This window comes from Poecile atricapillus, chromosome 2 (genome assembly GCF_030490865.1).
Source record: "Poecile atricapillus isolate bPoeAtr1 chromosome 2, bPoeAtr1.hap1, whole genome shotgun sequence".
Classification (NCBI taxonomy): Eukaryota; Metazoa; Chordata; class Aves; order Passeriformes; family Paridae; genus Poecile; species Poecile atricapillus.
Genome location: NC_081250.1, coordinates 469,339 through 497,006, shown reverse-complemented (window position 1 = coordinate 497,006; position 27,668 = coordinate 469,339). Strand labels below are relative to the sequence as shown.

General features: G+C 57.9%; 1 protein-coding gene across 4 annotated transcripts in view; it reads left to right on the top strand.

The window, feature by feature from the left end:
• Nucleotides 1-27,668, top strand: part of AGAP3 (ArfGAP with GTPase domain, ankyrin repeat and PH domain 3) — a 111,635-nt gene that overhangs the window by 17,980 nt on the left and 65,987 nt on the right. For 2 of the 4 annotated variants that reach the window (XM_058830584.1, XM_058830586.1), the window contains exon 2: nt 23,437-23,495. In XM_058830584.1, coding sequence (XP_058686567.1) covers nt 23,437-23,495 — 59 coding nt within the window. Of the gene's footprint in view, nt 1-12,541; nt 13,466-14,536; nt 15,069-23,436; nt 23,496-27,668 lie in introns of those variants that run through there. The other 2 variants (XM_058830582.1, XM_058830583.1) reach the window with 2 other exon arrangements.

Genomic DNA, 27,668 nt, shown 5'->3' with positions numbered 1-27,668 from the left:
CCAGGTCCCCAAGCTCTCTTATCTGCCTGAGTGGCCTTGGCATTTCTCCCGTTTCCCTGTCTCAGGTAATGCCTTGGAGGGAAATCCTGCAGTCACAATGGTCATAGAACCCAGAACCTTCAAGCTCATCTAGTCCCACCCCCTGTCATGAGCTGGGACACTTTCCATTAGACCAGGTTGCTCCAAGCCTCATCCAGCCTGGCCTTGAACACTTCCAGGGGTGCTGCAGCCACAGCTTCTCTAGGAAATGTTTTCTTAGAGTTGTTGAGAATAAGATTCCATCTGAGGGATGCTGGGACTGGAGATGCAGGAAACATTTTCTGAGCCCCAAGCAGAGCCCACTGTGGCTTGGCAGATCAAAATCTAAAGTGCTGGGCTGCAGCCTGGAGCTGGGAGGTTGATCAGCTCTTCAATTCCTCACTCAAAGCTGGAAAAATGTACAGCTTTTGCCAAGCTGCCGTGTTTTTCCCCAGCCTGCTTTTGGGAAGTGTCTGAATTGCTTTTGCTGAAACTTCTATAAATACCATCCCGATGCAGTGAGTGAGCATGGAAAATGTCAGTGGGAATGTGGGTTTGGCAGCCCTGGGCCTCAGGGGACGGTGTGACAGCCCCAGCCTCGGTGCTGCCGGCGGCTTGGCGTGTGCACATGGGGACAGGGGGACAGGGGGACAGGGGGACAGGGGGGCAAGGGACCCCCACTTTGTGCTGCTGTCAGAGGGGCTCCAGGTGCTCCTCTGCCCCCTGCCCAGCCTGTGCTGCTGCCCTGCTCGGCATGGGCTGGGCTGTGCTTTTCCTGCTCCCAGGAAGCCATTCCCGAGCCCAAAGCTGTGTCTTGTGTTTCTGTAGTCTCGCATGGAGCTTTTGTCCTTGGATTTGGCTGATTGTCCTCTGAGTGCGTGTTCACTGAGCGCCGCCGCAGCCCTGATGAGACGTTTCACAGTGATGCTTTATGTGAAAAAATCTCCTGGTTTGGACCTGCTTAATTGGATGTGATGTCCCCAAGTTCCTGCTTTGGAAGAAACAGTGAACAAATTGTTCCCTAGTGGCCTCCTCCTTTCTTCTCCTGGCATGGAAAACTTCATTCCCCTCTGCCATCTTCTTTTCCAGGCTCCCTGTACAGTAGCTGTTCTGTCCTGTCAGTCATCTGCCCCTCGGTACCTGGTGAAGCCTGTGGGTCAGGATGAGAGTGTTGGGATATTCCCTCGCTTATTCTCCATTCTTTACCTAGTAATGGCTGGCACCCTCTTTGTTCTTTGGTTGCTGCTGAGTAGCAAACTGATGTTCATGGAATCATGGAACGGTTTGGGTTTGGAGGGACCTTGAAGCCCATCCAGTTCCACTCCCTTTCCACTAGACCAGGTTGCTCCAAGCCCTGTCCAACCTAGTCTTGAACACTTCCAGGAATGCGGTAGCCACGGCTTCTCTGGGAAATGTTTTCATAGAGTTGTTGAGAATAACTCCAGGATTTCATCCGAGTGGTGAGAACTTGCAGCTTATTTTTGCAGATGTAAAATCAGAATTATTTGTCTCTGATGATTCCACCTCTCATCAGTCACCTGCTGTTCTGGCAGCTGGACACTTGGGATTTTAAGGTCCTTTTGACACTCTTTGTTTCTGCATCCTTGACTAATGCTTTGATCTGCTGGGGTTTCCTTGCTTTGTATTGTTCTCCCTGTGCCTGTCACACATCCCATACTTGTTCTGTACCCTCCTCCCCTGAAGTTCCAGGGCTGCAGACTGGGGCTGCGTTGCCTGTGAGAGCTGTTCCACCGGGCTGGCAGACAGGCAGGACTCCCTGTGAGCCCAAACCTTGGTCTGAGCACCACTGCATCTGTCCCTTGTCCCAAGCTGTCCCCAGCCAGCTGCTGGTTCCCTGTGTGTCTGCGGCCAGGGCAGGCTTCTTGTCTGCTGACCTTGCAGCAGCACAGCACAGCAGAGCTTTGCAGCCACCTCCTCTCAAAGTAGAGCTCTCCCAGGGAGGGATGCTGTGGTCCTGGGGTGCACATCATGGTCCTGGGGAACACACCGTGGTCCTGGGGTGCACACCGTGGTCCTGGGGTGCACACTGTGGTCCTGGGGTGCACATCATGGTCCTGGGGTGCACACCGTGGTCCTGGGGAACACACCGTGGTCCTGGGGTGCACACCATGGTCCTGGGGTGCACACTGTGGTCCTGGGGAACACACCGTGGTCCTGGAGTGCACACTGTAGTCCTGGGGTGCACACCGTGGTCCTGGGGTGCACATCATGGTCCTGGGGTGCACATCATGGTCCTGGGGAACACACTGTGGTCCTGGGGTGCACATCATGGTCCTGGGGAACACACTGTGGTCTTGGGGTGCACATCATGGTCCTGGAGTGCACATCGTGGTCCTGGGGAACACACCATGGTCCTGGGGAACACACCGTGGTCCTGGAGTGCACACTGTAGTCCTGGGGTGCACACCGTGGTCCTGGGGTGCACACTGTGGTCCTGGGGTGCACACTGTAGTCCTGGGGTGCACATCATGGTCCTGGGGTGCACACTGTGGTCCTGGGGTGCATGCCATGCTCCCTGGTAGCCCTCCTACTCTGGTGGCTGCAGTTGCTCCCTGGTAGCCCTTCCTCTAGCCTTGGTGTCTCAGCTGTTGGTTCCCACCTTCTCCTCAGCACAGCACAGAACCAGCTGCATCTAAAGAGCCTGGTGGAGGTGTGAACCCCACAGCCTTGCCCAGGACTTGCTCCAGGCAATATGCAGGTGCCCCAATTGTGCTGTGGATTTTGAGGAGCACACAGTGAATGCTGGAGTTACTGGGACTGGTGTCACAGTGTTACCAGTGGTACTGGTCTGGTGCCAGCCCTGGGCATCCCCAGGGAAGTTCTCAGCAGTGTTTCATCTCCACCAAGGTCATCTCTTGGGAGCCATCCCAGCCCTTTCCTCTGTACCAGATTGCCTGCAGCTGGGGAAGGATGTTCCCTGTCCCTTACAGCCCCCACGATGCCCTGCAAATCTGGCCTGGGCAAGGTGCTTGGGTAACACTCACCCCTTGCCATTTGGTTTTGGAGGTTGTTGTCACTAAAGCCAAAACACCAATAGAATGACAAGCTGTAGGATTTGGGAGAGAGAACACGAATATCAAATGCATTAATTCCAAAGAATGTCACGTTTGTGCCCAAATCATATAAAGCCCTTTTAATGAGGGAGGCTGTGCCAACAGCCAGCCTGGTGCAGGGAGCGGGTGGCACATCCAAACAGCAGGACTGGCACAGAATTGATGCTAAATGGAGGAAGAGTTGGTGTTACAGAACACAGAGCAAGAGTGGAAGTGAGCAAAGGAGGTGGGACACGAGTGGCCATTGGCATCCAGCTGGTCAGTGCCTATTGGGAATTGGGAGGTTAATTGGGAACAGGGATGTTTCTAGCTGTGTTGTTTTTCTGTACCATCTGAAACATGGAGTGTGTGGAGCTGTGCAGTGCACCTGCTTGGAGAGGTGGAATTCTTTCCCTGAAATGGTTGTTCAGTTCTGAACAGCAGCTGCCAAAGCCAGGTGTTTTCAGATTCCCAGCTTTGGGCAGCTGGCACCCAGAGCTGGCTGCAGAGCTCCCTGTGAGCTGGCTGTGACAAGATGAGTGAGGTTGGAGTGGGCTGATGCAATGCCAGCTTTCAGCAGGATCCATGGATGACTCAGGTATTTAGGATACAGTTAGGCTGATAGCAATCCCTGAGAGAGCAGTGGAGTGCCTGACATAATCCGAATTAGTGGAGAATTAAAGGAGGGAAGTGGGTGCTGAGTGACGTAGTTTGATGGGATCTACTTTCCATGACATTGAGAACAGCTCCCGAGCAATGGGATTAGTGAAAGGTGTTAGTGATTAAATAATACTTTGAGGCTTCTTTGTGGTATTTGGGTTAGTCCAGAGTGATCTCAGGAAGAGACTGGAAGTGTCAATGGTCAACATGAGATGTGTGGAGTAAGAACTCGGCCCTCAGTGTTTAGTTGTGAATACAAACTGGGCTGAGGCAGGTTTGGGGGGATTCCTGGGGATCCATCCTCTCCTGTGAGCGCTTGGTGTCTGTATTGGGTCCTGGAAAAATCATCAAGAATGGTTCTCCCTGCCAAATCCAAGGTGGTGTGAGGCACTCAAAGCCATCCTCTTCTGCCTTGACCACATGGGAGGTTGTTTTTGGTGCTGGGGGAATTGAGTTCTCCCTTGTTGCTCTGTGTGATCACATCAGGCAGGAGCCCCACTGGGACTCAGGACCCTTTGGACCCTGCTGGGCCTGTTGGTGCTGGTGGGGAGACACGAGGTGAGGGCTGCTGAGGCCAGGCTGCTGAGCTGGGCAGTGACACAGGGACTGGTCCCTCCTGGGGCCCTGGAGTGGGATGTGGCACCCATTCCCGTTTGGGAGGATGAGCCTGTGCAGGCTGAGGTGTCTGTGGCTGCAGCAGGGAAGCCTCAGGGGACAGTGGGAACAGAGAACCAGGTGCAAGATCTGCACCTTCCATCCCATCTTCCGGCTGTGGCTTGCGGCTTTCAGTTTCTGGGTTTTTCTGCTTCTGTGGTCGGTGGTTGGCCTCTGTGCAGTGGCCTTGGGGAGGAGCCTGAAACGCCTCAGTTAAACACAGGTGGGCTCTTCAGGCCACTGGGGTCTATAAAGGTGAGCACTGATGGAGATGGGCTGGTGTGGGGAGGGGGCTGCTCCAGGGGTCAGAGCTGGGACCCTCGTGCCAAAGTGAGAGCAGGAGCAGGAGACATCAAACCCTTGGCCAGCCTGGAGCAGGGTCTTTGGCTCAGCATCCCTCAGGCTGGGGCTGCTTCCAGCTGTCTCCAGGACCTGGGGGCAGCACCTGAGGTATGAGTGGGTTCACTCAAATGGGTAATCTTACAGTGTTTGTTGTGGGGGTGAGTTCCACGTGCCAGGTGACATCTACTTCTTTAACATCCCAAGGCTGATACTTCCTTCTCTAAGTCCATTGCTTGTGAGCATTGAAGTTCCACATGAGGTCTGGGGCGTGTCATCCATGAGGGAGCTGCAGAAGGTTGTTGGGGGCTGGAGCACTGCAGTCCCCCTGCTCCAGGTGGGATCCAGGGCTATTACTAACACTGATCTCACAACTGGCTGTTGTTGTTTGCGGCAAAACAATCTCTGCCTGTGTGTGCACATGCTGTTAGTCACCATGCTTGCCTCAGAGGATGACGAGGTGGGAGCAGCAGTAACACGGCGTTTGTTGGGGTGCTCAGGCCCATGTGAGCATCCTGTGTTGTTGTCAGCCTCAGTAGCTTTTTAGCTTGTGTTTTGAAAATACTTCCTTTGCCTGCTCTGTTGTTCCTGAGCAGGTGCCTTTGGGAACAGGGTGGAAGGATGGGATCTTTCCTTGGCTTGAATTGTTTTGCATGTTTCCCAGGGAGGGAGGTGTTGGAGAGCTTTGGGAAGCGCTGTTGGGAACATGCCTTTGGGATTCTGGGCTGCTCCCATTCTGTGGAGCTTGATGACCCTCCGGTCCTACCTTTTGCTAGGGTTGGCTCTTCCCAAAGTTCTCGTTGCTGGTGTCTGCTATGCCACGTGTGCAGAGCCAGAAGGGCATGAGGGTGGGTGGTGTGTCCGGTCAGCACAGGCTCCATCTGCAGCTGGGGTGGGTGGGAGCTTTGCTTGTGGGTGCAGAAATATCCTGTATCTGTATCTGTATCTGTATCTGTATCTGTATCCTGTATCCTGAAACGTCACCACAGTGTGCTCATGTCTGTAGGAGCTCCATGGTCCAGCTGAAGGACAGCTCTGTGACCATCCTTTGCAGGCTGCTTCGGGGTCTCTGCCTTTCTGTCAAGGCTGGAGGGATTTTCCAGCCTCCTCCATCTCCTGCCATGTTCTCCTCCATGTGGATTTTCATGTCCTCTGAGTGCCATTGCTGCACCATTCACTTCCTGGTTTCACCTTGTTGCTATTTTTCATGGCATTTCTTCTTTCATTTGCTGCTTTTGGAATAAACTGGAGGGTTTTCACTGTTTGTGATGGTTATGGGAGAGATTTTAAAGCGAGGTTTGAGGACCTGAGGAGGTTTTCTTCAGTCTTCTAACCAAATTTTCACCTGGCCTTTTGTCTTTGGATTTCAAAATCCCAGGGAGATTTTACTATGTCTGGCCCAATCATGTTGATGCTGCTCATACCTGCATCAGCGGTGGGGAGTTTGGGAATTTGGAACATGCTGGTGCCTGGAGACAGGCCTGTTCCGTGGGAACATCTGTGTACCTGGAAACAGCCTGGGGTGCCCATGGTGGGGCTGCTGATCCCTGCAGTGCGGGTACCAGACTAGCTGCAGCTTTAGTCAGGGTGCTGGTATGGACATCTCTGCACACACAAGGGCCTGCAGGTAGCTCCAGCAGCAGAAGTGACTGCTGCTGCCTTGATCTATCTAGTATTATACCCTGTAGGTAACATCCCAAAGCATTGTCTTCCAGGGCTTCCCTGAGGCACCAGGGTCAGGACCAGCAGCTTAGGAAGCATCATCCCTGCATCTGTCATCCCTACATCTGTCATCCCTGAATCTGTCATCCCTACATCTGTCTTCCCTGCGTCTGACCTGAGCATGTGGGTGCAGGATCTGCAGCATGACCACCTCCACAGGGTCCGTGGCAGGATTCCCTCTTCAAAAGGCTGGCAGCAACTTGGTGCTCACCTTCTCTCCTTGGTGGACAAGAGCGTGGCCGTGCCCTTTTTGGGTGACACGGGCCTGACCTCTCATGTGAGGGAGGGAGGCGTTTGCTTCAGTGCTGCATCCCGGGGTGGGAGGGGAGAAAGTGGCAATTTCCTCATCAGCAGCTCGAGGTTTGCGGCAGGACCCGAGTTGGGGGTGTGCAGTGTGGGAGGAGGGAGGGAGCTGATGCTGGAGTTGGGCTCTCCTGTGACTGTTACTTACTTCCCAGCTGGTATTAACTCTCTGCTGGTTTGGCCTGTTCCTTCTCTCCATGGAAACTGTAGGGAACAACCTGCTTTGAGGCACCTGTCACAGCAAGAGGCCTTGGGAAGTCAGTCAGCCTGTCAAGTGTCAAAGGCAGGGCTGTGTGCTGCAAAGCGGGCATGGGCACAGGGACAGGGCAGGGCAGGGTATGACGGTCCAGCTGGCAGGGAGGGTCTGTGGCAGAGCTCAGACCTGGAGCAGTGCCCATCTCTCTGTCCCGAGACCCTGGGGATGTGCAGCGGCTGTGGGGTGGGTGGGTGTCTGTCAGGGGAGAGCAGGAGGACATTGTCTCTTAGACCCAGGGTAGTTTGGGTGACCAGGAGTTGTTGGGGTGCTTGGGATGACCAGAAAATGTTACCACAGTGGAGCTGTGTGCTGCGGTGGATGCTGAGCCTGTGGCAGCACTCAGTGTGAATGTGTCACCCTGCTCAGGGTCAGGGGATGCCTCTGTCTCCTTCTCCCTCCTCCTGTTGGGGCCGAGGATGTCTCTGGCTCCATCCTGGCCCCGTGGGGCCAGCAGGCGGGGGCTGGCCCCTGCCACCTGCTCTGAGTGACGGCGCTGCTGACGCGCTGGCAGTGTGGGCTGTGACGTGGGGCTGCGGGGGCTGCACCCCACGGCCGGGCCACCGAGCCTGCGCCCCCAGACGCTCCGGTTTGGCAGAGCCTCATCAGTATTCCTGGTGCATGGCTGAGCCGGCTGGAGCTGGTTTGCAGAGCCCGGTAGCTCCAGCACGGTCCTGACACTGCGCTCAGGGTCCTCCTGCAGCTGCAGGGGGCTTGGCTGCCATGCCTGGCACTGCACAGAGCCCTCCTGCTCCACTGCTCCAGCTGCACAGCGTGTGCCGGGGCGCTGGGTGCCCCGCAGCCTGGCACAGGTACGGTGTTGTCACCTGTCCTGACTGTCCCTGGCAGTGGTGCTTAGCCTGGGCTGCTGCCCACAGTCCCACAGTCTGTGCAGGGCTGTCGGCCTCGGGCACTCACAGCCCTGGTAGCACCTGGGGGCTGGAGCTGGCTGCTGTCCTCACATGCTCCTGGTGTGCTGCTGGTGTCTGCCCTCTCTACAGGCACTGGGAACCATTGGGGCCATCCATGCTAGGAACCTCATCCCTTCCCCAGCTGCCAGAGCAGTGCTGGTCCCTCATCCATGCTGCATGTGTCGGGCTGCAGGGGGGCCACCAGACTGCTCCCCCTGCAGAGTGACAGCACCTTTGAACCCAGGAGGGATGGTGGGTGCAGGTGTCCCATCCTCCCAGCTGAGCATCTCCCTAGCAACAAAATCGCCCTATCTGCAGATCTCTGGAGCAGCAGTACTATTTGTGTCTGGGGGAACACAGGGATACCAGTGCCGGTGGGTCCGGGAGAGCAGTGATACCAGCATCACGGGGTCTGGAGAGCACAGTGGAGCATTTGACCATGGTTTAGACTCCTTTTCCTTTTCAGGGCTCCACCCTGAATGTCACACCAGGGCTGGCCAGCACTGGAATGTTCCCTGGCTCTCGGACTATTCCCATGCAGCTGTTGTTATGCCTCTCATGGATTATATTAATTTCAGCCAGATGTTCATGGCCATAATGTTTGTACCATGCATGTGACTCAAAGAAGGGCTGGTAAGGGACCAACTTGCTTCTGTTCCCAATCACCTGTTCTGGGTCAGATTGCCCTGTTACTTTCCCAGCTCTCAGAGATGCTTCTGCAGCCACACATAGCCCTGGGGACTCTGGCCAAGCTGCTGCCCACCAGTAGCTTGTGAGCAGGGGAGCTGTCACCTGTCATCTGCATTAGACATAGACACAGCTCCAGTCCAACCCACTATGGTTATGGTGTGAACTGACAGAGAAGAGACACATTAAAGGCATGTGGGGAGTTTCAGTGATAGCTCTCCTCAAACCCTGGTGTTTCCTGGCCTCATTTTCAGAGCAATTCCTCTGTGGGTGGAGGGCTGAGGCAGCTGGAGCCCATGTGTTGCTGAGACTGGCAGGGTTTGAACCCGTTCTGGGGTACAGATTCCCAGCCTGTGTGCAGGTGCCCTGCAGCCCTCAACTCCAGGACTTAACTGTAGGGCTCCATTTTAGCCTATTTTAGAAGTCTTTTGGAATAACGAAGGGGGTCAAGTCAGTATACATATCAATTCACACAGCATTTGGAAATCTTTGCCACAAAACAGCCTAATTAGGTAAGAACAGTTGTTATGCTGTTACTGTGCTATAGACCAGTATCTTACTGGGATGCAGTAGGACAGATGTACCTGTATTTCTTCTTAAGCCACTGGAGGTTTCAGTTAAGTGTTGTGGCCAAGTTTTGACTCTGTGTTTAGGAAAGGTGGAGACAAACTGCAGAGAATTTGGAATGCTTCAAAAACACAGAATAGCTTTAAAAATATGATCCTGGTAGGACAGGGAAAGGGATGTTGTCAGCTAAAGGGAACTCTCAATGTTTTTCAGTGGGTTTAATCAGAATTTGGATGGAGTCACAGGAGGAGGAAGAGTTGGAGCAGGAAGGAGGTCACAGGCTGGAGGGGTCTTGGGGAGGTTGTAGGGATGGGTCGGACACACCCTGTCACGGGGATCCAGCATGTCCAGCCCTGCCTCAGTGGGCAGCACAAGGTGCATCATCTCTCCAGCAGACAGTCTGTGATTCAGCGACACCTCACAACCAGAACCTGCCAGAATATTTTAAAAAGCTGAGACTCATGTGGAAGGGGAACCATCTGGTGCTGTTGGAGTATGTGTTAAACCCAGGGTTTGGAAAGAGATGGATATAGATTGTCCCATCTCCTTACAGGAAGAACTTTCTATCCCTGGGAACACAGAGCTGTGCCAGGCAAGGTGGAAAAGAGCTTGTGATGCTCCTCACCTGTTTCCTGCCCAGAGCCAGGTACCTGTGCCTGAGGTACCCCTGACAGGTCAGCTCTGACAGCCTGGTCCTCACAGCCAGCCCTGTCTGGTGCTCAGTACTTCGGAAGACATTCCCTTGTAATTGCTTCCTGCAGAATTCCTCCTTCTCGCTGCAGTGCGGCTGCTCGGGAGACGAGATGGCAGATGCTGTGCATGCGGGTCAGAGCCAGTCTGGCACTTGGTGTGTTCCTGTGACCTTGGCACAGATGGCAGAGCTGCAGCTCCGGCGGCTTGGCAGGCGCCTTCTGCTCAGTCCCGGGCACAGGTGCCCGTTGTCTTGGGAGGCAGGGGAGTGGGATGTGTCCACTGTGTGCCCACGGGACGTGGCCACGGCGGGGAGTGGCGGCTCTGAGCTGCAGCTCTGTGCGTTCGGCAGAGGGTACCGGGGAGGGAACTGCTGCCACAGAGCTGCTGCTGACAGGTGTGAACACCCGAGGGAAGAGCAGGACGTGAAGCCCCAGGAGAGGCTCTGGGTGGGACCTCTGCTCCTGCATGCTGTGATGGGGTCTGTGGTACTGACAGGGATGAGAGGGGAGGTGGATGGTGGGACCTGTGGGCTTAGGGGAGAAGGGAGAAGGGAGAAGGGAGAAGGGAGAAGGGAGAAGGGAGAAGGGAGAAGGGAGAAGGGAGAAGGGAGAAGGGAGAAGGGAGGGGCTTGGCCCAGGCACTGGCTGTGCAGTAGGAAGGGGAAGAGCTGTAGGTGGGATTTAGCTGTGTCCAAGGCCTGGGTGCATCCAGAAAACTGGAGAAGTAGGATGAGGTCTGCTGTGGAGAAAGGATCAAGGCTCAAAGAGAAGGCATAGTCCAAGAAGGTGATGGGAGTTTGGAAGAATCAAGGCGGTGGAGTCAAAGACTCCTGTATAAAGAGGGGGAAAGGGAGGTGCTTGATGTTAAGGTGTTCCCTGGAGAGGTCTAGAGAAGCAGAAGACCTGGGCTGGCTTAGCAGACAGGGCTTTCAGTAAGGTAAAAATAGTTTAAGGGGGAGTCAGGCATCTTTTTTTTTTTTCTCCCCAGAGAGAGATCATACTTGCAATGTGAAGGGAGGAAAGCCAGGGAGAGGGAAAAGGTGTGGAGGAAAAAGGAGGAGGAATGCCCTGGGGTGATGCTGGAGAAGGGGACTGCAGGCAGCAATGAGGGGTGCTGGGGAAGAGGTGGAGGAGGCACCACAGTCAGGACTCCAGTAGCCGAGAAAGTGGGTCAGTGCTTAGCGGTGGTGGGTTTGCTCAAAGGAAGTGACTGCCCTGGAACGAGACAGGAGTGAAGGAATCTCTCTCTGCCTGAGGTGGTCACACTTAACATGGTGCCCTCTACTTCGGGCTCAGGGGGCTCTGGAAGCCGGTGCTCCTGGGGGTCTGTGCTCCAGGGTGTGGATGCTCCGGGCCGCCCGAGCCCCTGGGGTCCACACTGACGGTGTTCACGTGTCTGTGAGCACAGGGTTGGGCTGTTGGGCATAACGCAGCTGCTGGGGAATGTGCTGCCCCATCCCAGCTTTGGGAAAGCTGAGAAGGCAGAAGGTAGCTGGATTTGGTGCAGGGCCGGTGCGGCCGGGGCCGGAGGGCTGAGCGCCCAGAGGGGGGTCCTGGCAGGAGAGGGGGAGCTCCGGGACGTGCGGCGGGGCTGCGGCCGGGGAGGGCATCGGGGGCGCGGGGATGCCGTAAGGGGGGGGTCGAGCCGGGGCCGCCGAAGGGCTTCGTGTGCGCGTTTGGCGGTGCCGGGATCGCGGTGCCCCTGCCGGAGCCGGTCCCGCCGGGATCCGGGGTCGGTGCCAGAGCCGGTCCCGCCGGGATCGCGGAGTCGCTGCCGGAGCCGGTCCCGCCGGGATCGCGGTGCCGCTGCCGGAGCCGGTCCCGCCGGGATCTGGGGTCGGTGCCGGTTCCGGTCCCGCCGGGATCTGGGGTCGCTGCCGGAGCCGATCCCGTCGGGATCCGGGGTCGCTGCCGGAGCCGGTCCCGCCGGGATCCGGGTCGGTGCCGGTTCCGGTCCCGCCGGGGTCCAGGGTCGGAGCCGGTCCCGCCGGGGTCCGGGGTCGGTGCCGGTTCCGGTCCCGCCGGGATCCGGGTCGGTGCCGGTTCCGGTCCCGCCGGGGTCCGGGCCGGTGCCGGTTCCGGTCCCGCCGGGGTCGGGGTCGGTGCCGGTTCCGGTCCCGCCGGGATCCGGGGTCGGTGCCGGTTCCGATCCCGCCGGGGTCCGGGGTCGGTGCCGGTTCCGGTCCCGCGGGGTCCGGGTCGGTGCCGGGGTCACGGGCAGCAGCAGCAGCAGCAGCAGCAGCGAGTGGGGGCGCAGCGCCCCCTGGCGGACACCGCGGCCCCACTGCGTGCCCTGCCCGGCGGTCGGTACCTGGCAGGGTCGGGGCCGGTTCTGGTCCCGGTGAACGCCCCGGTGGGGCCCGGGCAGGTTCTGGTCCCGGCGCTCGGCGTCGCCCCGACGGCGTCCGGGCCGGTTCTGGTCCCGGTGAGCGCCACGGCGGGGTCTGGGCGGCCGGGCATCGCCGCCGCTCCCTGGAGCGGGCTCCGCCGCGGGCGCCGAGCGCGGCTGAGCAGTGACAGGGACCGGCGCTGCTCTGCCCCGGGGCCGCAGCCCCGCTCGGCTCCGGAGCGCTGCCCGTCTCCCGGGCTCGGTGCCGTCGGTGCCCGCGGCGGGCGGGGCGGCCCCGGCCCCCGCCCCATCCCCATGGCGGCCCCGGCCCGTTCCGGGGCGGGCCGGCCCAGCCCCGCGCTGGCGGCGCCGAGCACGGCCCGGACATGCGGGCGCGTCGTGGGAGCCCCGCGCCGGCGGCCGAGAGCGGCGGGCGTGGGGCCATGGGGCAGCCCCGCCGCTGACCATGGCCGAGGGCTGGCGCTGGGCCGGGCCGGGCCGGGGCGCCCCGCGGCCGAGCCCCCGCCGCGCCGTCAGCGTCTGCGAGTCGCTGGACCTGCAGGGCGTCCCCGCCGTCCAGGCCGCGCTCGGCGCCGCGCAGCAGCAGCGCCGGCGGCCCAAGAGCTTCTGCGCGGCGGGGAACGGGCTGCCCGGGGCTCTGCTGCCGCCGCCGCCCCCCGCCCGCGCCCGCGGCCGCCTCCTGGAGCTGCTCCGGCTGCGCTCGCCCCGCAGGCAGAGCCCCGAGGGAGGGGGCGACGGCCCCGAGGAGGCGCAGCGGCCGCGCCCCAGCAGCATGACCTTCCTGCCCACCGCCCGGCCGCCGCACCCCGCCGACAGCCCCGGCTTCCTCCGGGGGGGCTCCCTGTGGGGCAGCCGCCGCTGGAACCTCTTCGGGGGCAGCGGCTGGAGCGGCTCCAGCCCCAGGAAGAACTTCAGCTCCCTGCGGAAAAGCTTCAGTTTCCGCCTGCGCCGGGGCCACGAGCTGCGGCGGTCGGAGTCTGGGGGGCTCCTGCGCCCCACGCGCCTCCGCACCAAGAGCGAGGGCGATGCCAGCTCCCTGCACACCTGCCCCAGCAAGCGGGACTTGCTGTACCCAGAGCTGAGCAGGGTCGGGGGCCGGCTGCACACCGACCCCGTGCAGACAGGAGGACTCTGGAAACTCCTCACGAGTCGCTTCCGAAGGCGAGAGCGTGGCAGCACTGGCAGCGTGTGCCCCAAAGACCCCCATGGCAGTGTTGAGCCTGTCCTCCTGGGTGGGGGTCCTCTGCGGGCTCTGGGTAAGTAAGAACAGGAGCAGTGCTGGGCTGGCCAGGGCCCCTGTCCCTGTGCTGCCTGCAGGGATGGGTGGCTGTCCCGTCCCAGCTGAGGTTCTGGGCTGTGTGCTGGCACTTGGTTCTGTCCCAGTGCTCTGCAAGGTTTGCCCTGGACTGCAGTGAGGTCGTGTGAGTGTCCACAGGGTCATGTTGTACTCTGGTGCCCTGAGAATGGTGCTGGAGCAGCCGTGGTGTGGCTGCCTAGGAGGATGTGCTCTGGGGTCTGGTTCCCTGCTGGCCACACACCTGGGAGTCAAGCACGTGTGTTGCATGTCCTGCTTGCCCCGGTGGTGACCTAGCAAGGGTGGAGTGTTCCTTCCCTTGCCCCACAGCATTGGCAGAATGGGGAGAGGGGTGCTGTTGGTGGGCACCCAGGCAAGTGGGACTTTTGGGAGGTTGCCAGAGCAGAGGTGTGGGGCAGCACAGGGGGTTGGGGAGCCCAAAGATGTGCCTGCACCCCCCCTCTTGTGAGCGGCTCCGTGGTGCCAGGCCTCATCTGGGGGATGCTCAGCCCTGGCCACCCCTGCCAAAGTTCCTCACTGGGGCTGAGCGGAGACCACGTGTTTGGGTGCACAGAGACCCTCACCGCGTGTGGGGCAGCCTGCAGAGAGCAGGTGTGGCATTACCAGTGATGGGGCAGGGGGACAAGACCCCCACGGGCATTCCCTGGGCACTGGCAGCTGAAGCAGCTCTCGGGTGTTTGACTCTCTGATGTTGGTGGGGAGCTCTCTGGTGCCAGGGCTTTGTGGGGGCTCAGCTGGGGCTGTGCTGGTTGTGCCTCTGTGCCCTGTCCCCTTCTGGGCCCTGTGGAAGGAGCTGCAGGCAAACCCTGTGGCCTGGCAGGGCTGGGAGGCGACAGCAGCATCCACAGCTTTTTAAGGCATGGAACGCATGGAGCTGGGGGCTGGGCCAAGCCCTGCCGCCCGCTCCCGGGGGCCTCGCTGGCTTCCAGAGCTCTGCTCTGGATCTGGGTGGTGTGGAGGCAGTTCTCTGCTTGGCTTACGTGCCAGAGGGATGTCTTAGGGCTGGCAGGCTCTCCAGGGAACCCACATGCTCCCGAGGAACCCGGTTGCTCCTGGGGCAGTGGCTGTCCAGGGCAGCCCAGACGTTCCCCAGGAGTGCTGGGGTCAGAGATCAGCACAGGAGCAGCTCTGCCACTGCCCAGGGAGCTCAGGGAGCGCCACCCTCCGTCCCCGTGTGTCCCTCGGGCTCGCCGTGCTCCAGGGGAAGGTTCTGGAGGCTCCGATGGATGAGGCCAGGGGCCGGGATGCTGCTGCGCTCGGGGGTTCCGGTGCTGGCAGGACAGGCGGGCCGTGTGCCGCTGCCGGCTGGGTGGCAGGAGGTTCCCAGGAGAGGGGCGGCTGCGCTCATGGCTGGGGAATGTGGGTGTATGCGGGCAGGGAGGGCCGGGCCCTGCCCCTGGAGCGGGGGGCCTGTTCCTGCTTGCCGCTTCCAGTGGGAGCTGTGCCAGCAGCAGCCGGCCTGGCGGCCGCATTCCCAAAGAAACCGTCGAGGTTAAGCGCTTGGTTGGCGTCCTGGTCCCTCACCTGGCTCCTCCACGAGACAGGTAGGAGCTCCCTTTGGATCTGTCTTTGGGAGACCCTGTTGAGGCTTCTGTGGGGAGTGGTGTGGGCGGCTTGGGGTCCCTGCAGCAGTGACCAGCCAGCTCATGCAGGACTGCTGCTTGTTGCAGGGATTATTGCTGCCACTGTGGCTCGTGCTGGAGGCAGAGGCTCAGGATTGAGCTCTCCAGGCTGCCACTGTGGCTCCTGGCAGGAGTCCCTGGTGCTGCGAAGCTCGCAGAGGGTTTAGTCACGCTGAGAACACAGTTCATTACCTGCCTGGTACCTGCACGGTCCCTGTACCCACCAACCCTGTGTCCTCCTGGCGACAGCGAGGTCGGTGGTGAAGTCTGCACAGCAAAGCAGTGCAGCTTGTCCTCTCTTGTGCCCCATCTTCCCCTTGTCTCTCTGCTCAGAATGTTGGTCCATGGCTTCCTCTGGTGGGTGGGAGCTGTGTGTCTCTGAGCCAGGGCTGGAGGGGCACAGCCTTAGTGCTGCTGTGACAGGGCTGCTCAGGGGGTCTCTGCCCCGCTCCTGTTACAGTCTTGCAGGCCCATGGTGTTCCAAACAGCCGCTTGGCATCCCACAAACTTTGATGCTCTGTGTGGGCGCTGCCCACCTTGCCCTGGGAGAGCTGCTGGTGCAGCCCCAACTTGCCCTCCTGGGGGGTGCAGCTGCAGCTGCAGTTATCAGCCCTTGGAAAAGCTGGATGTAGGAGTCCTGGCAGAAAGCCAAGCCAGCACTCTCTGTTTCCAGAACCTGGAGTGGTTTGTTTACAGCACGCTGTGATACCCATCCAGCACCACGATCTGCATCCAGACGTACCCGCAGAAGTCAGGGGGATGTTCCAAGTGCTGCTCCCAGCCCTGGAGGGGTTCGGCTGGGATGGAGGGGTGATGGGGGATTTCAGGGTTTGTTACCCAAAAAAAGATGTAAAGAGCTGATCCTTTTGTAGTGGGCGAGGGAGGGCAACCGCCCTTGGGACTAGAGAGCAAAGTTAACACAGAGTCTGGCCAGCTTAGACTGACCCAGGTGATCATGGTCAGTGGTTCAGAGCATTTCTGGGTATCCAGGTGTTGGCTGGTGCCATTCCAGAGAGGCTCTCTAATAAGTATGGTCTTGGAAAAACTGGACTATTTTGGAGTTGGAGTTATCCCTGTTCATGAAGGGACTTTGTGATGGGTACAGCATCTCTGATGGCTCAGGAAGCATTCCTCATCTGAGGGAACAGCATGGAGCTGCGTCAGGGAGGTTTAGGTTGGGTATCAGGAAAGAGCTCTTTCCCCAGAGGGTGCTGGCACTGCCCGTGTTCCCCTGGGAATGGGCACGGCCCTGAGGCTGCCAGAGCTCAGGGAATGTTTGAACAACACTCACAGGCACAAGATGGGATTGTTGGGGTGTCTGTGCAGGGCCAGGGGTGAGACTTGTGGGTGTCTTCTAGTTCAGGATATTCCATGATTCTGTGGTCACAGCTGTGTCCCCTCTCCCAGAGAGATGCCCTGCTTTTTGAGGTTATTTAGGGTACCTCCCTTCACTCTCGTGTGTGGAGTACTGATGTGCAGGGCATGTGAGGGAAGGCTTCTGAGAGAAGACGGAACTGTTCTCTCATGAATTGAGTGAAGTTTGCATAGTGAGTTGGGTAGGTCATGATAAGTATCACCTCATGTTGGTACTTGCCTTGGTTGAGCTGGGAGCCTTGGTGAGAGGCAGAGGTGTCTTGGTGGGGTTAGGGATGCCTTGGATGCTGATGCCAGTCTGGTGTTTGCACTTTGGCAGAGCCTGAGAGTTCTGGAAGGTCAGGGGGCAGCTGTTGGGAGAATACTCTGGAGGGCTCAGTTCTTAGGACGAGGTCAGAGGGTGTGTGTGGTGGGTGCAGAGGTGTCTGACTGCAGTCACAGGCAGCCTTAGGGAGGGGGAATCCTGTGCCTTCAGTGTTCACCTGCCAGTGTTTGTGGAGCTGCACAGCTGGATCCGAGGTCTGGCACATTGGGAAGAGGTTTTTTCTGGAGTGCTGTGATGGGAGGTTGAGTTACCCATCTTTCTGTGTCACTCTCTGCTGGGTTTTCCCTTCCAGCAGACCCTGTCCCACCATCACAGCAGGGTTTAGTCTGGGTCTTTTGACAGTGTTTGGATGGGGGCTGGAGAGCAGCAGGTGCCAAGAGTTTGAAATGCCTGGATCTTCCAGAGCCTGCTCTGACCTCAGAGCACAGTGACACCAGCTGATGCTGCCCATGGCATGGTGACAAAGCAAGGGTGGCAGTTCCTAAGCATGCCCTTTCCCAGAGAGATGCAGCATTGTCTCCTTTAGTTGCTGCAGAGTGTTTAAGCTCTGCTGAGATGATCCTTGCCAAGGTCATGTCCTGCAGTGGGTTTCCATACTGGCTCAGTGCTGACTGGAACATTGGGACCAAGCACCTGTGCTGGTCCTTGACCTGGAGAGATCCCCCTCGTGCCAGCACTGCTGCGGTAGAAGCTTTATCAGGCTGGCCTGGGAGGGGTGGCTGTGCCCAGGAAGGGTAGCTGTGCCCAAGCACGCTGCCTCTGCCTCCCTTTGATCTCTGTGTGTGGTCAGGTGAGTCCATTCGTGTGACCGCAGTGGTGGTCACAAGTGGCCTCAGTTTGTGTGGCCTCTGCTGTGTTTGCGCAGCCTCTGACCTGGTTTCAAGGCTGGCTTAATGTCCAGGGTTGCAGTGTCCAAGGGAGTTCCATCATGGCTTGGATAATGAGTTGGTTAATTATTAGTTGCTGTGTAGGGAGACCAGATGTGTCTGGCACTGGCGCTTCTGGCGCTTCTGGCAGATGAACCTGCTGCGCATCATCCCGTGGACGAGCAGCTGGGATGAGGAGATGAATTTGGCCAACCATCCCCTTTCTCCTCCCAGCCTCCCCACAGCATGTGGGTGCTGGGAGCTGTGGGTCTGTGGCTGAGCCCCCTCCAGGCTGTGTGCAGGGCACAGGGAGCTGCGGTGTCCGAGCTCTGTGAGGGAGCGTGCTGATCCTGCCTCCTCGGTGTGCGACACTGCTGTCCCACAGCAGGGTCTGGTCTGTAGGTCCTGAAGGTGTCCAGGATGACCAGCTGACCAAAGGACATCAGCTGCAGAGTGCCTTCTTTATGTCCTTCTTCTGTCTGTTCTTCTGCATGGCAGAGGCTCTGCCCATCCCACCTTCCGAATTCCCACCTTCTGCAGTAGAGCTGCCTGTGCCGGGAAACCTCCATCAACAGAAGCTTCTGGGGAGTAACGGAATTTTCCTGAATTTTCCTGGGCCAGTCTGGACTGATCTCCTCTTGAATGGTTGTGTGGTGGAGCCAAGGATGCTGTTGGGCTGTGCTGAAGCTCTTGGAATGACAGTGGTTCCCTGAGCCCACAGCTTTGGCTTTGAAGGTCAGGTACACCTGGTGAAGGTGTTGAACTGCAGCACGGACATCCTGGTCCCTTCTATATGAGTAAAGAACAAGGAGAAGATGCAGGAAAAGTGACCAGGTGTGTTTTCATCTGGAATTGCAGGTGATGCAGCCAGTCCAGCAGTGAAGCTCTCCAGTAAATCATGATTCCCTGATGCTCCATGAAGCTCAGTGCTCAGTGGGAGATGAGTCCCTGGAGGTGTCTCCTGCTGGAGGCAATCCCTGCCAAGGAGCTGGCACCAGCGCCCAGGTGCTGCGGGGAAGCTGCTCCGGTCACCTGCCTGCCGGGATTTGGGGCTGTGTGCTTCCCCATGGTTACAGCTTCACCCAGGAGGGATCTCGTGCCTGTTCCAGAGGGGCTGGGCACCCCTGCACCCTCCAGCTCAGTGTGCTGGGTGGGGAGGGTCTGGAGGCCCGGCAGGAAATGGGGAAGGTCTGGAAGCTGCAGAGGGAATGGTGCTGTTCCAGGGGTCTCCATATCAGACTTGGATCTTTGCTGCTGCTCTGGTGTGTAACAGCTGCAGCAACACACAGGGTGTGTGTGTGTGTAATGTCACACTGACATTCGTAGCCATGAGTGCAGGGACTTGCCGTGTTCTGCATTTCGGCAGCCAAGGACGAGCACCTGTATGGACAGAGCTGACATCGGGCTCATGTCACTGGTTTTCAGCAGCCAGCTGCTTGGTTTGAGGTTGTTTTGGGTGGAGAAACGGCTCGTGAGCTGCCCTTTGGCAACTCTGTGGGTGTGATCTGTGCCTGCCCGCACACACTGCTGTGGGAGCTGATGGTGGAGGAGGGAAGCAAGTACAAGAAATCCGGGGAGGGGAGGAGGAGGCTCCATCCTGAGGGGTGTCTGAGGCCTGGGTGACAGAGCTGTCCCTGCGAGCGTGGGTGCAGGCGGCTTCAGGACACAGCCCCAGTGATGTGAGAGATGTCTTCAGGTCTGTGGATGGCTCATCTGCGCAGGTGTGGGTCCCCCAGCTGTCAGGGTGGTGTGCACATGTTGTGTGTGACCCCTGTGTGGTGAGAGGAGGGTGATTGGCATGTCCTGGGGCAGGACAGGGGGTATAAAAAGGACCTGGGGACACTTACAGTGACAGACTGTAAGTCATGCAGTTGTGGCATGGACCCCAGCCTGCCATGTGGAAGTGGATTGTGCTCCAAACCCTCAGGCCTTCCCTGACTGGCTGATTGTCACAGAATCACTGAATCATTGAGGCTGGAAAAGCCTCTCAGACCATCCAGTCCAACCATTCCCTGGCAGTGCCATGGCCACCCCCAGACCATGTTCCCCGGTGCCACATCCATGTAGCTTTTAAATCTCTCCAGGAGTGGTGACCACTGCCCTGCAGCAGGGCTGGACAGCTGATTCAGGGAAGAAGTATTTTCAGTATCAAACCTAAACCTCCCCTGGTTTGACAAGAGGCCATTTCCTCGTGTCATATCAAGTCCTGATGGCCTGGAGTACCTTGTCCAGGTGGTAGGTGGGAAGCTTTCCCACATGCCAAGGGTGCAGGCAGAGGACACAAGCCTGCTCTGGAGTGTGGACATGCATGGCCTCTGCCTGCCAGGCACTGCCCTCCTCATCCTTAATCAATCTGTGCAGGAGGAAGCTGCTTCTGCTCAGCTAATGAGGCAGGAGAGAGGCTGGGGGCTGAGTGAAAGTGCTGCTCCAGACAGGAGTTCAGTCACGGCAGGGTGTTCCACGGAGCAAGAGCCGTGTGTTCACTGAGGTGGTACTCACCTGAAGAGCTGCTGTGTACAGGTCTGGCACAGGGTGGCAAAGGAACACAGGGGTCTTCTTCTCCTGACACTGTGACCTTGGCTCCAGGAGGATCAGAGGGACCATGCTCCTCCAAGATCTGCGTCTCAGTAACTCCCGGGCAATTGTGAAGGAAGGGAGACTCCAGCTGCACTGTGCAAAGTGATGCTCGCACCCTGGCATGGTGCTGAGTGGAGACAGGGTGGGTGCAGGCAGTGTGCTGGGCTGTGCTGGGACCCCTGGGCTGCACTGGGAACCCTGAGCTGTGCTGGGACCCTGCGGCTGCACTGGGAACCCTGAGCTGTGCTGGGACCCCTGTTCTGTGCCGGGACCCTGGGGCTGTGCAGGGACCCCTGTTCTGTGCAGCGACCCCTGTTCTGTGCAGGGACCCCTGTGCTGTGCAGGGACCCCTGTTCTGTGCCAGGACCCCTGTTCTGTGCAGGGACCCCTGTGCTGTGCAGGGACCCCTGTTCTCTGCCAGGACCCCTGTTCTGTGCAGGGACCCCTGTTCTGTGCAGGGACCCCTGTGCTGTGCAGGGACCCCTGTTCTCTGCCAGGACCCCTGTGCTGTGCCAGGACCCCTGTTCTATGCTGGGACCCTGGGGCTGTGCAGGGACCCCTGTTCTCTGCCAGGACCCCTGTTCTCTGCCAGGACCCCAGGGCTGTCAGTGCCACACGTGCCAGGTGTGTCACCAGGACCTGTGGGTGGCCTGGGCTGACATTCAGGCCTGGCAGATGCTGGAGCGGGCGGGCAGGCACGCAGGGGTGCCTGCTGTTGGGGTAAGGTGTGCTAGTGGGAGCAAGGAGTGGGGTGTGTTGTGTGGCTGAATACAGTCCTGCTGACCTTGTATTGTCAGTGTTTATTAAGGTTTGCTCTGGGGCTTTCTCAGCAAGTCAACAATCGAAGTGTAGCACACTCCTGAACCTGGGTTAGAAAACGGACGAGGATCTCTTGGGACAGTTGGTGTGGTGAGGCAGCTGGCAGCTGTTGGGGCAGCTTGTCCTGGTCATCCTTGGGCAGATCCAGAGCAAGCCTGGCTGGCCCCCTCCAGGGCTCTCCCTGCCCCTCCTCCTTCCCAAGGCCCATCACCGAGTGTGTGTGCCTTGTGCTCCACTCAGAACCTGCCAAAACCCCGCTGTGTGCAGTGAAACAGCACCAGTGTGAGCTGCCTGCTCCCACCAGGGAATGCTGCAGACACAGAAGGCTTGGATGGTGCTTTGTCTGTCACGTTACCTGCCAAAGAAGCTGAGCAGGGCAGAAGTCCCAAGTGGAGGTGACAGCTTTTTTTAGACCCAGTGATGCAGTTGGAAATACAGGTGTGCTGTTAACCTTTTGGAAAGGGCTCAAAAATGTATCATTTTCCTCCTGACTGATGAATTGTTTTAATAAAAACATTACCTCTGCCTAAAAAAGGAAAGGGCAGGTGAAAGACACCACAGAGAAACAATTTCCTCAGGATAACTATAAATAACCTGGTGTTCCTGCACCAGACTTGAGGATTAATTGTCTATAACTCGTGGAAAAGGAGTGTTCCTAAGTCAGCCAAGGAAGGTAATCTGCAGGTAGGAGCACCATGTTCACACCTTTCTCTTGAACATGATGGATGAATGTTGTGCCTGTGGGTGCTGGTGGCTGCACAAAAGAGTGGCAGGAGCACAGTGCTGGCTCATGGTTTGTTGCTTTGTGCTCTCTGAGCAGCTTAGCCAGCCCTCTCCAGTGGGAGCAGGAGTGGGCTCTTCCCGTGGCTTTGGGCTGTCCACTGAGGTGAGAGAGGGCACAGGAAGCTTTAGCCTGGAGATGGAGGAAGAGCTGATGCTGTTGTTTGTCCATCCTCCCCCAAGCAGTTACTAGGGCTGGGACATGAGTTGGGGTAAGGGCAGGCGCTGGTGGGCTCTGGCAGGCTCTGGAGTGCTGCCCACAGCTCAAGATAGAGGCTCCCAGGGATGGAGCCCCTCTGCTCTGGAGAGCAGAGAACAGAGAAGCTGGGAATGTTCCCCTGGGGAGGAGAAGGCCACAGGGAGAGCTCAGAGTCCCTTCCAATGCCTGAAGGGCTCCTGGAGAGCTGGAGAGGGACTTTGGATAAGGGATGGAGGCAGAGAAAAGGGAGAATGCCTTCCCAATGCCAGAGGGCAGAGATAGATGGGATATTGGGAAGAAATTGTTCCCTGTGAGGGTGGTTTGGGGACTGCTGGAGCAGGCACTGGGAGTTGTGATTGTGGGCTTGGGGCTGCTGGGGGAGGTCTGGAGCCACCCTCCCTGTGGCCTCAGGTGACACTGGAGCAGTGGTCAGGTCACCGTGTTTGATTGTTGCTTGCTTTTGGGTCTGGTGGATTTGCTGCTTCCCTTTTGAGCCCATCTGAGATTCCCATTCCTGTGATAGTTTGTGGCCACAGATCTGGCAGGTTTATTACAGGCTCCTGAAGATGCAGAGTTCCCACACGTTTCTGGTCTCCAAAAATGCTTTCTGTTTGTGTGTGATAAACATGCAGGAGGTGCTGCTCCTATGGGTCCTGCCCTGGAGCTGGTGTTGGATGGAAGGTCTGACCTCCCCAAGGCGAGTGAGGGACTAAGGTTTGTCAGGAGGGGCTGCTGGCTGCTTCTGGTACTCAAACCTGGTACAGGCTCCTGCTCCTCCTCCAGATGCTCTGTGGCAGGGTGGGGGTGTTTCCTCAAGCCATTCTGGATTGCCACAGCCTGTGTAAGCCTATTGCAGCACGCTGCCAGTTCCATAATGAATGGAATGCAACAATGAATTGTGTTTGTGTTCAGTCAGGAGCGTGGCTGCAATCCTGCACAGCCTGCAGCACGCTGAGGGCAGGGCTCGGGGTGCTGCCAATGCCCTCAGCTCTGGGCTCTTGTGCAGCTGCTGCTCCCCAAAAGGATGGCTGGTCCCTAGTGCTCCCCTTGTTCTCTGTGCCTTGGGGCAGGGGATGCTGAGGGTGTTTTTGTGCTCCTGCAAGGCTGAAGGGAGGGTTCCAGCCAGTGGTACCTGGCCTCTTTGCTGCCATACTGCTCCTGCCCTTGGCTCAGCTGCTCCTGCTGCTCCCCATGTGGGGCTCGGGCTGTGTTGGGGGCTCGTGCAGCTGTGTCTCTGGAGGAGAAGAGCAGGAAGAGCCATGTATCTGTCTGGAGGGAGCAGGGAGAGTGTAGCAGGATCCTTGCTGGGGTCTTGAGTGTAACCTGATGATTTCTTCCCTCTGTCTGCAGATTCATTTGTGAACAGCCAGGAATGGACCCTGAGTCGCTCGGTACCTGAGCTGAAGGTGGTAAGTACTTGTGGCTTGTGCCTGGGACACCCCTGGTTCCCCAAATCATCAAGAAAATGCTGCATTTTTGTGTGGCCAGGTGGAAACACACAGGGGCTTCAGCCTCAGAAGGGAGAGGGGAGCTGGGGCTGCTGCCATGCCAGGGAAGAACAGGGGTTTCTCGGCAGCTCATGCTCTGAGGGGTGAGCCAGAGGTTGTTGATCTGTGAGAGCACTTGGATGAGAAGGTGAAAAGGCACCATTTGAGCTGCTCAGCCTCGCTGCTGGCCTGGCAGAGCTGTGATGCTGTCTGGGTGCTGCTCCTCAAGCTGCTGTAGCAGAAGCAGGTGCAGATCCCAGCTGGTGGTTCAGGTGCAGGCCCCTGGCAGTCACCCCTGGAGCAGCTGTCCTGGGATGGGAGCTGTCACTGCTCCTTCAGAGCCTCACTCAGCTCAGCTCTGCCCTGGTGCTCCCCAGCCTCTGCCAAGGTGTCCCTGCCCTGCCAGGGTGCTGGAGGGTGACACAGCTCAGCCCTGCCAGACTCGAGGGATGAGGCTCCCCAGGTCTGTCAGCGCAGGGTGGGTTTCCCCAGGTCATGCCATTGTGAGGCTTCACCAGCTTCCTGTGGGATGTGGTCTCTGTGCTCAGGGGGCTGCCCTGACCCTCTTGCCCCAGCACAGCCCCTCCAAGTGGGACAGGGTCAGTGCTGTGGGCTCTGGGGGAGCCAGGAGGTGGTGTTGGGGTGGGCAGGGTGCTGCAGGTGCTGCAGTGATTGGTGCCTCCCTCTGCTCTTCTGTGCTCTCTGTGCCAGCCCTCAGCTCCCCTTACAGGCTCCTGCCTTGTGCCCTTCAGTTTTTTCTCCCCTCAGCTTTTGCGAGATTAACTTTCTTCAATATTACTTGAAGAAACAAAAGAAGAAAATTCTTTGTGTAAAACATTTCCAGCACTGTCCTGCCACAGAGTCTCTTACCTGCAGTTAAGTGAAAATCAAACCAAACTTCATATATTCATTTGTTCATTTACCTGTGAAGTGCATTTTTAAAAGCATTCTCAGAGTTGTTTGGGTGTTGCTGCCTGATGTTGAGGCTCTGCAAGGCTGCAAAGCCATGCTGCCACCTAAACCATCCTATTGCTTTTAGTTCTTCCTCAAGTAGCACAGCCCTTTCCCCAGGTTTTGCATGACCTCTGGGGATCTCTCTTGCTCCTGGATTTGATCCAGCCAAAGCAGCTCTTCTAAAAGTCTGGAGGCCTTTTAGAGTCCTAGTTTAGAGTGACAGAATCATTTGGGTTGGAAAAGCCTTTGGAGGTCATTGAGTCCAGCTGCTTCCCCAGCACTGCCAAGGCCATCACTGGCTGTGTCCCCAGGTGCCACATTCACAGGACTTTTGAACCTCTGCAGGGATGGGGACTCCACCCTTGCCCTGGACAGCCTGTGCCAGGGCTGGACAGCCCTTCCCAGAAAGGAATTTTCAAACACCCACCCTGAGCCTCCCCTGGCCCAGCCTGAGGCTGTTCCCTCTCCTCCTGTCCCTGTTCCCTGGCAGCAGAGCCCGACCCCCCCTGGCTGTCCCCTCAGGGAGTTGTGCAGAGCCAGAAATTCCCCCTGAGCCTCCTTTGCTCCAGGCTGAGCCCCTTCCCCAGCTCCCTCAGCCCCTCCTGGGGCTCCAGACCCTTCCCAGCTCCGTTCCCTGGACACTCTCCAGCCCCTCAGGGTCCTTCTTGTCATGAGGGGCCCAACACTGACCCCAGCAAGAAATGTTGCCAAGTTTCAATTCCTTCCCATTTTCAAGCAATTCTGTCTCCTCTGTCTCTCCCACAGGAGCTGAGGGTCTCACTGCTCTCCCTGCTTGTGTTCCCCAGCATTCAGGACGCTTTCTCCAAAGTCTTTGAATAATTTGATGTATTTAAGATACATTCAGCAGTTTTCCCTCCCTCAGTTTGCCCCCAAAAGCTCCCTCCCAGCGCTGAAGGCCAGGAGGAAGCTGTGACTGAGCAGTTTTTGCAGAGGGCCTCTGACAGTGCCTCCTGGCAGGACTTGTCCCCTGGACCTGGCACCGGGCAGTGCCAGCACAGAGCTGACTGCGTTCCCACATTCTCCCAAAAATCATGGAACAGAGGCTCCCACAGTGCTTACACACCTTGTATGGCTCTAGTTTGCTGCCTCTCAGGGGCTGTGCTCCTCAGGATTGTCAGTTCTGTGGTTGGTTTGAAGCTCCAGGTGAGCTCAAGGACACAGCAGAGCAGCAAGATTTTGGTGAGATACAGGTCAGGGTTTGTACTGTGTGCAAACAAAGTGTAACTGCAGCCTCTGTCCAAGTTTTAGGGCTAAATGCCATTGGAGTGTTTATCTTTGGTGTGGTGTGGCACCCTTGGAGCTGGGTGGCCTCAGGAGCAGCTCTGTTGGCACAGGAGCCATGGCCAGCCTGGCACTGGAGCCCTGAGCCCAGAGCTGAGCTCTCAGAGTTTCTCCTGTGACACCTTTAGTGCTCCCACCTGGAGTGCTGTGTCCATGTCAGAGTCCCCACCAAAACATAGAGATGGACCTGGAGTGAGTCCAGAGGAGGCCATGGAGATGCTCTGGAGGCTGAAATCCCTCTGGAGCCAGGCTGGGAGAGCTGGGGGCATTCAGCCTGGAGAAGAGAAGGCTCTGGAGACACTAGAGTCGCTTTCAGTGCTTGAAGGGGCTCCAGGAAAGCTGGAGAGATATTTGGGATAAGAGTCTGGAGTGACAGGACAAAGGGGAATGGCTTCCCATGGACAGAGTGCAGGGTTAGATGGAATATTGGGAAAGAATTCATCCCTGTGAGACTGGTGAGGCCCTGGCACAGGTTGCCCAGAGAAGCTGCCCCTGGATCCCTGGAAGTGCCCAAGGCCGGGCTGGATGGGGCTTGGAGCAACCTGGGACAGTGGAAGGTGTCCCTGCCCATGGCAGGGGTGCAGCAGGGTGGGCTTGAAGGTCCCTTCCAGCACAAACCATTGTGGGATTCCATGATTGTGTGATTCTCCTGGTGAGAGTGCAGAGCAGGCAGGGCTCAGGCAGGGGATGGGCTGTTCCCATCTCCATGAGCTGGAGATGGCTCCAGGGACGCGTGCGCAGGAGCGGGCAGGGCTGCAGCCCAGCCGTGTTCGCGCTGTTGTTGCCTGTGTGAAGGCACTGTCAGCATCTGTAGTTGCTCTGAGGGGTGACAGATGTGGCAGTGGTGAGAGCAGCCCCTGGGAGGCCACTGATCAGTGCTCTGGTCCTGCCACGTGCTGGCTCTGTCGGTACAAGAGGAGCTGGCACACAGGGTGGTGTCCTGTGCTCTGTGCCACGGAGGGGTGCCACTCTTCCTCATGGGGGACATGTGCATGGCCCAGGGCAGTACACAGGGCAGCAGGAGCATTTGAGTGCCTGGCTGGGAGCTGGAGAACCTGCCTGGTGGTGACTCACCTGCCAAGCTCATCCCTGTGCCTGGAACAGTTTGGCTGTAAACTTCCATGGTGGCAGCTTCAGTGTTCGTAGCCACTCCTCACCCCACGTCTTCCAGCACTGGTGTGGCCACATGAGTGTACAGAATCACAGAACCATTAAGGCTGGAAAAGCCCTTTAAGGTCATCAAGTCCAACCATCAACCAGCACCACCACCATGTTCACCACTGAACTATATTCTCAAGAGCCACGTTCACATTTTTGGAACACTTGGAGGAAGTTACTTGGTTCACCTTCAGCTGAAAGTGACCCCTTCCCTTTTTGTGGGAAAGGGATACCTGATGTCCAACCTAAACCTCCCCTGATGAAATTTGAGGATATTACCTCTTGTCCTGTTCTTAGTCACTTGGGAGCAAGGCCCAATCCCCACCTGGCTGCACCCTCCTGTCAGGGAGTTGTGGAATGAGAAGGTTCTCCCTGAGCTTCCTTTTCTCCAGGCTGAGCCCCTCCTGCTCCTTCAGCCAGTTCTCATCAGACTTGTGCTCCAGATCCTTCTGTACACACCTGGTCCCACAATTAAGCAGAATTTAATGGTCAGAAAGACCCTGGCAACGAGCAGAGCTGGGTTCTGACTGACCCATCCCAGGACACCCACCTGCACCCATAGCCAGTCTGAGGGTGCTGCAGTCAGATGTGCTTCCACCTAATCAAATTGGGTGCTCAGTAGCTTTATCCTTTGGTTTGGTTGCACATTGGTGCTGGGTGTTCCTGTGTGGGCAGCACCAC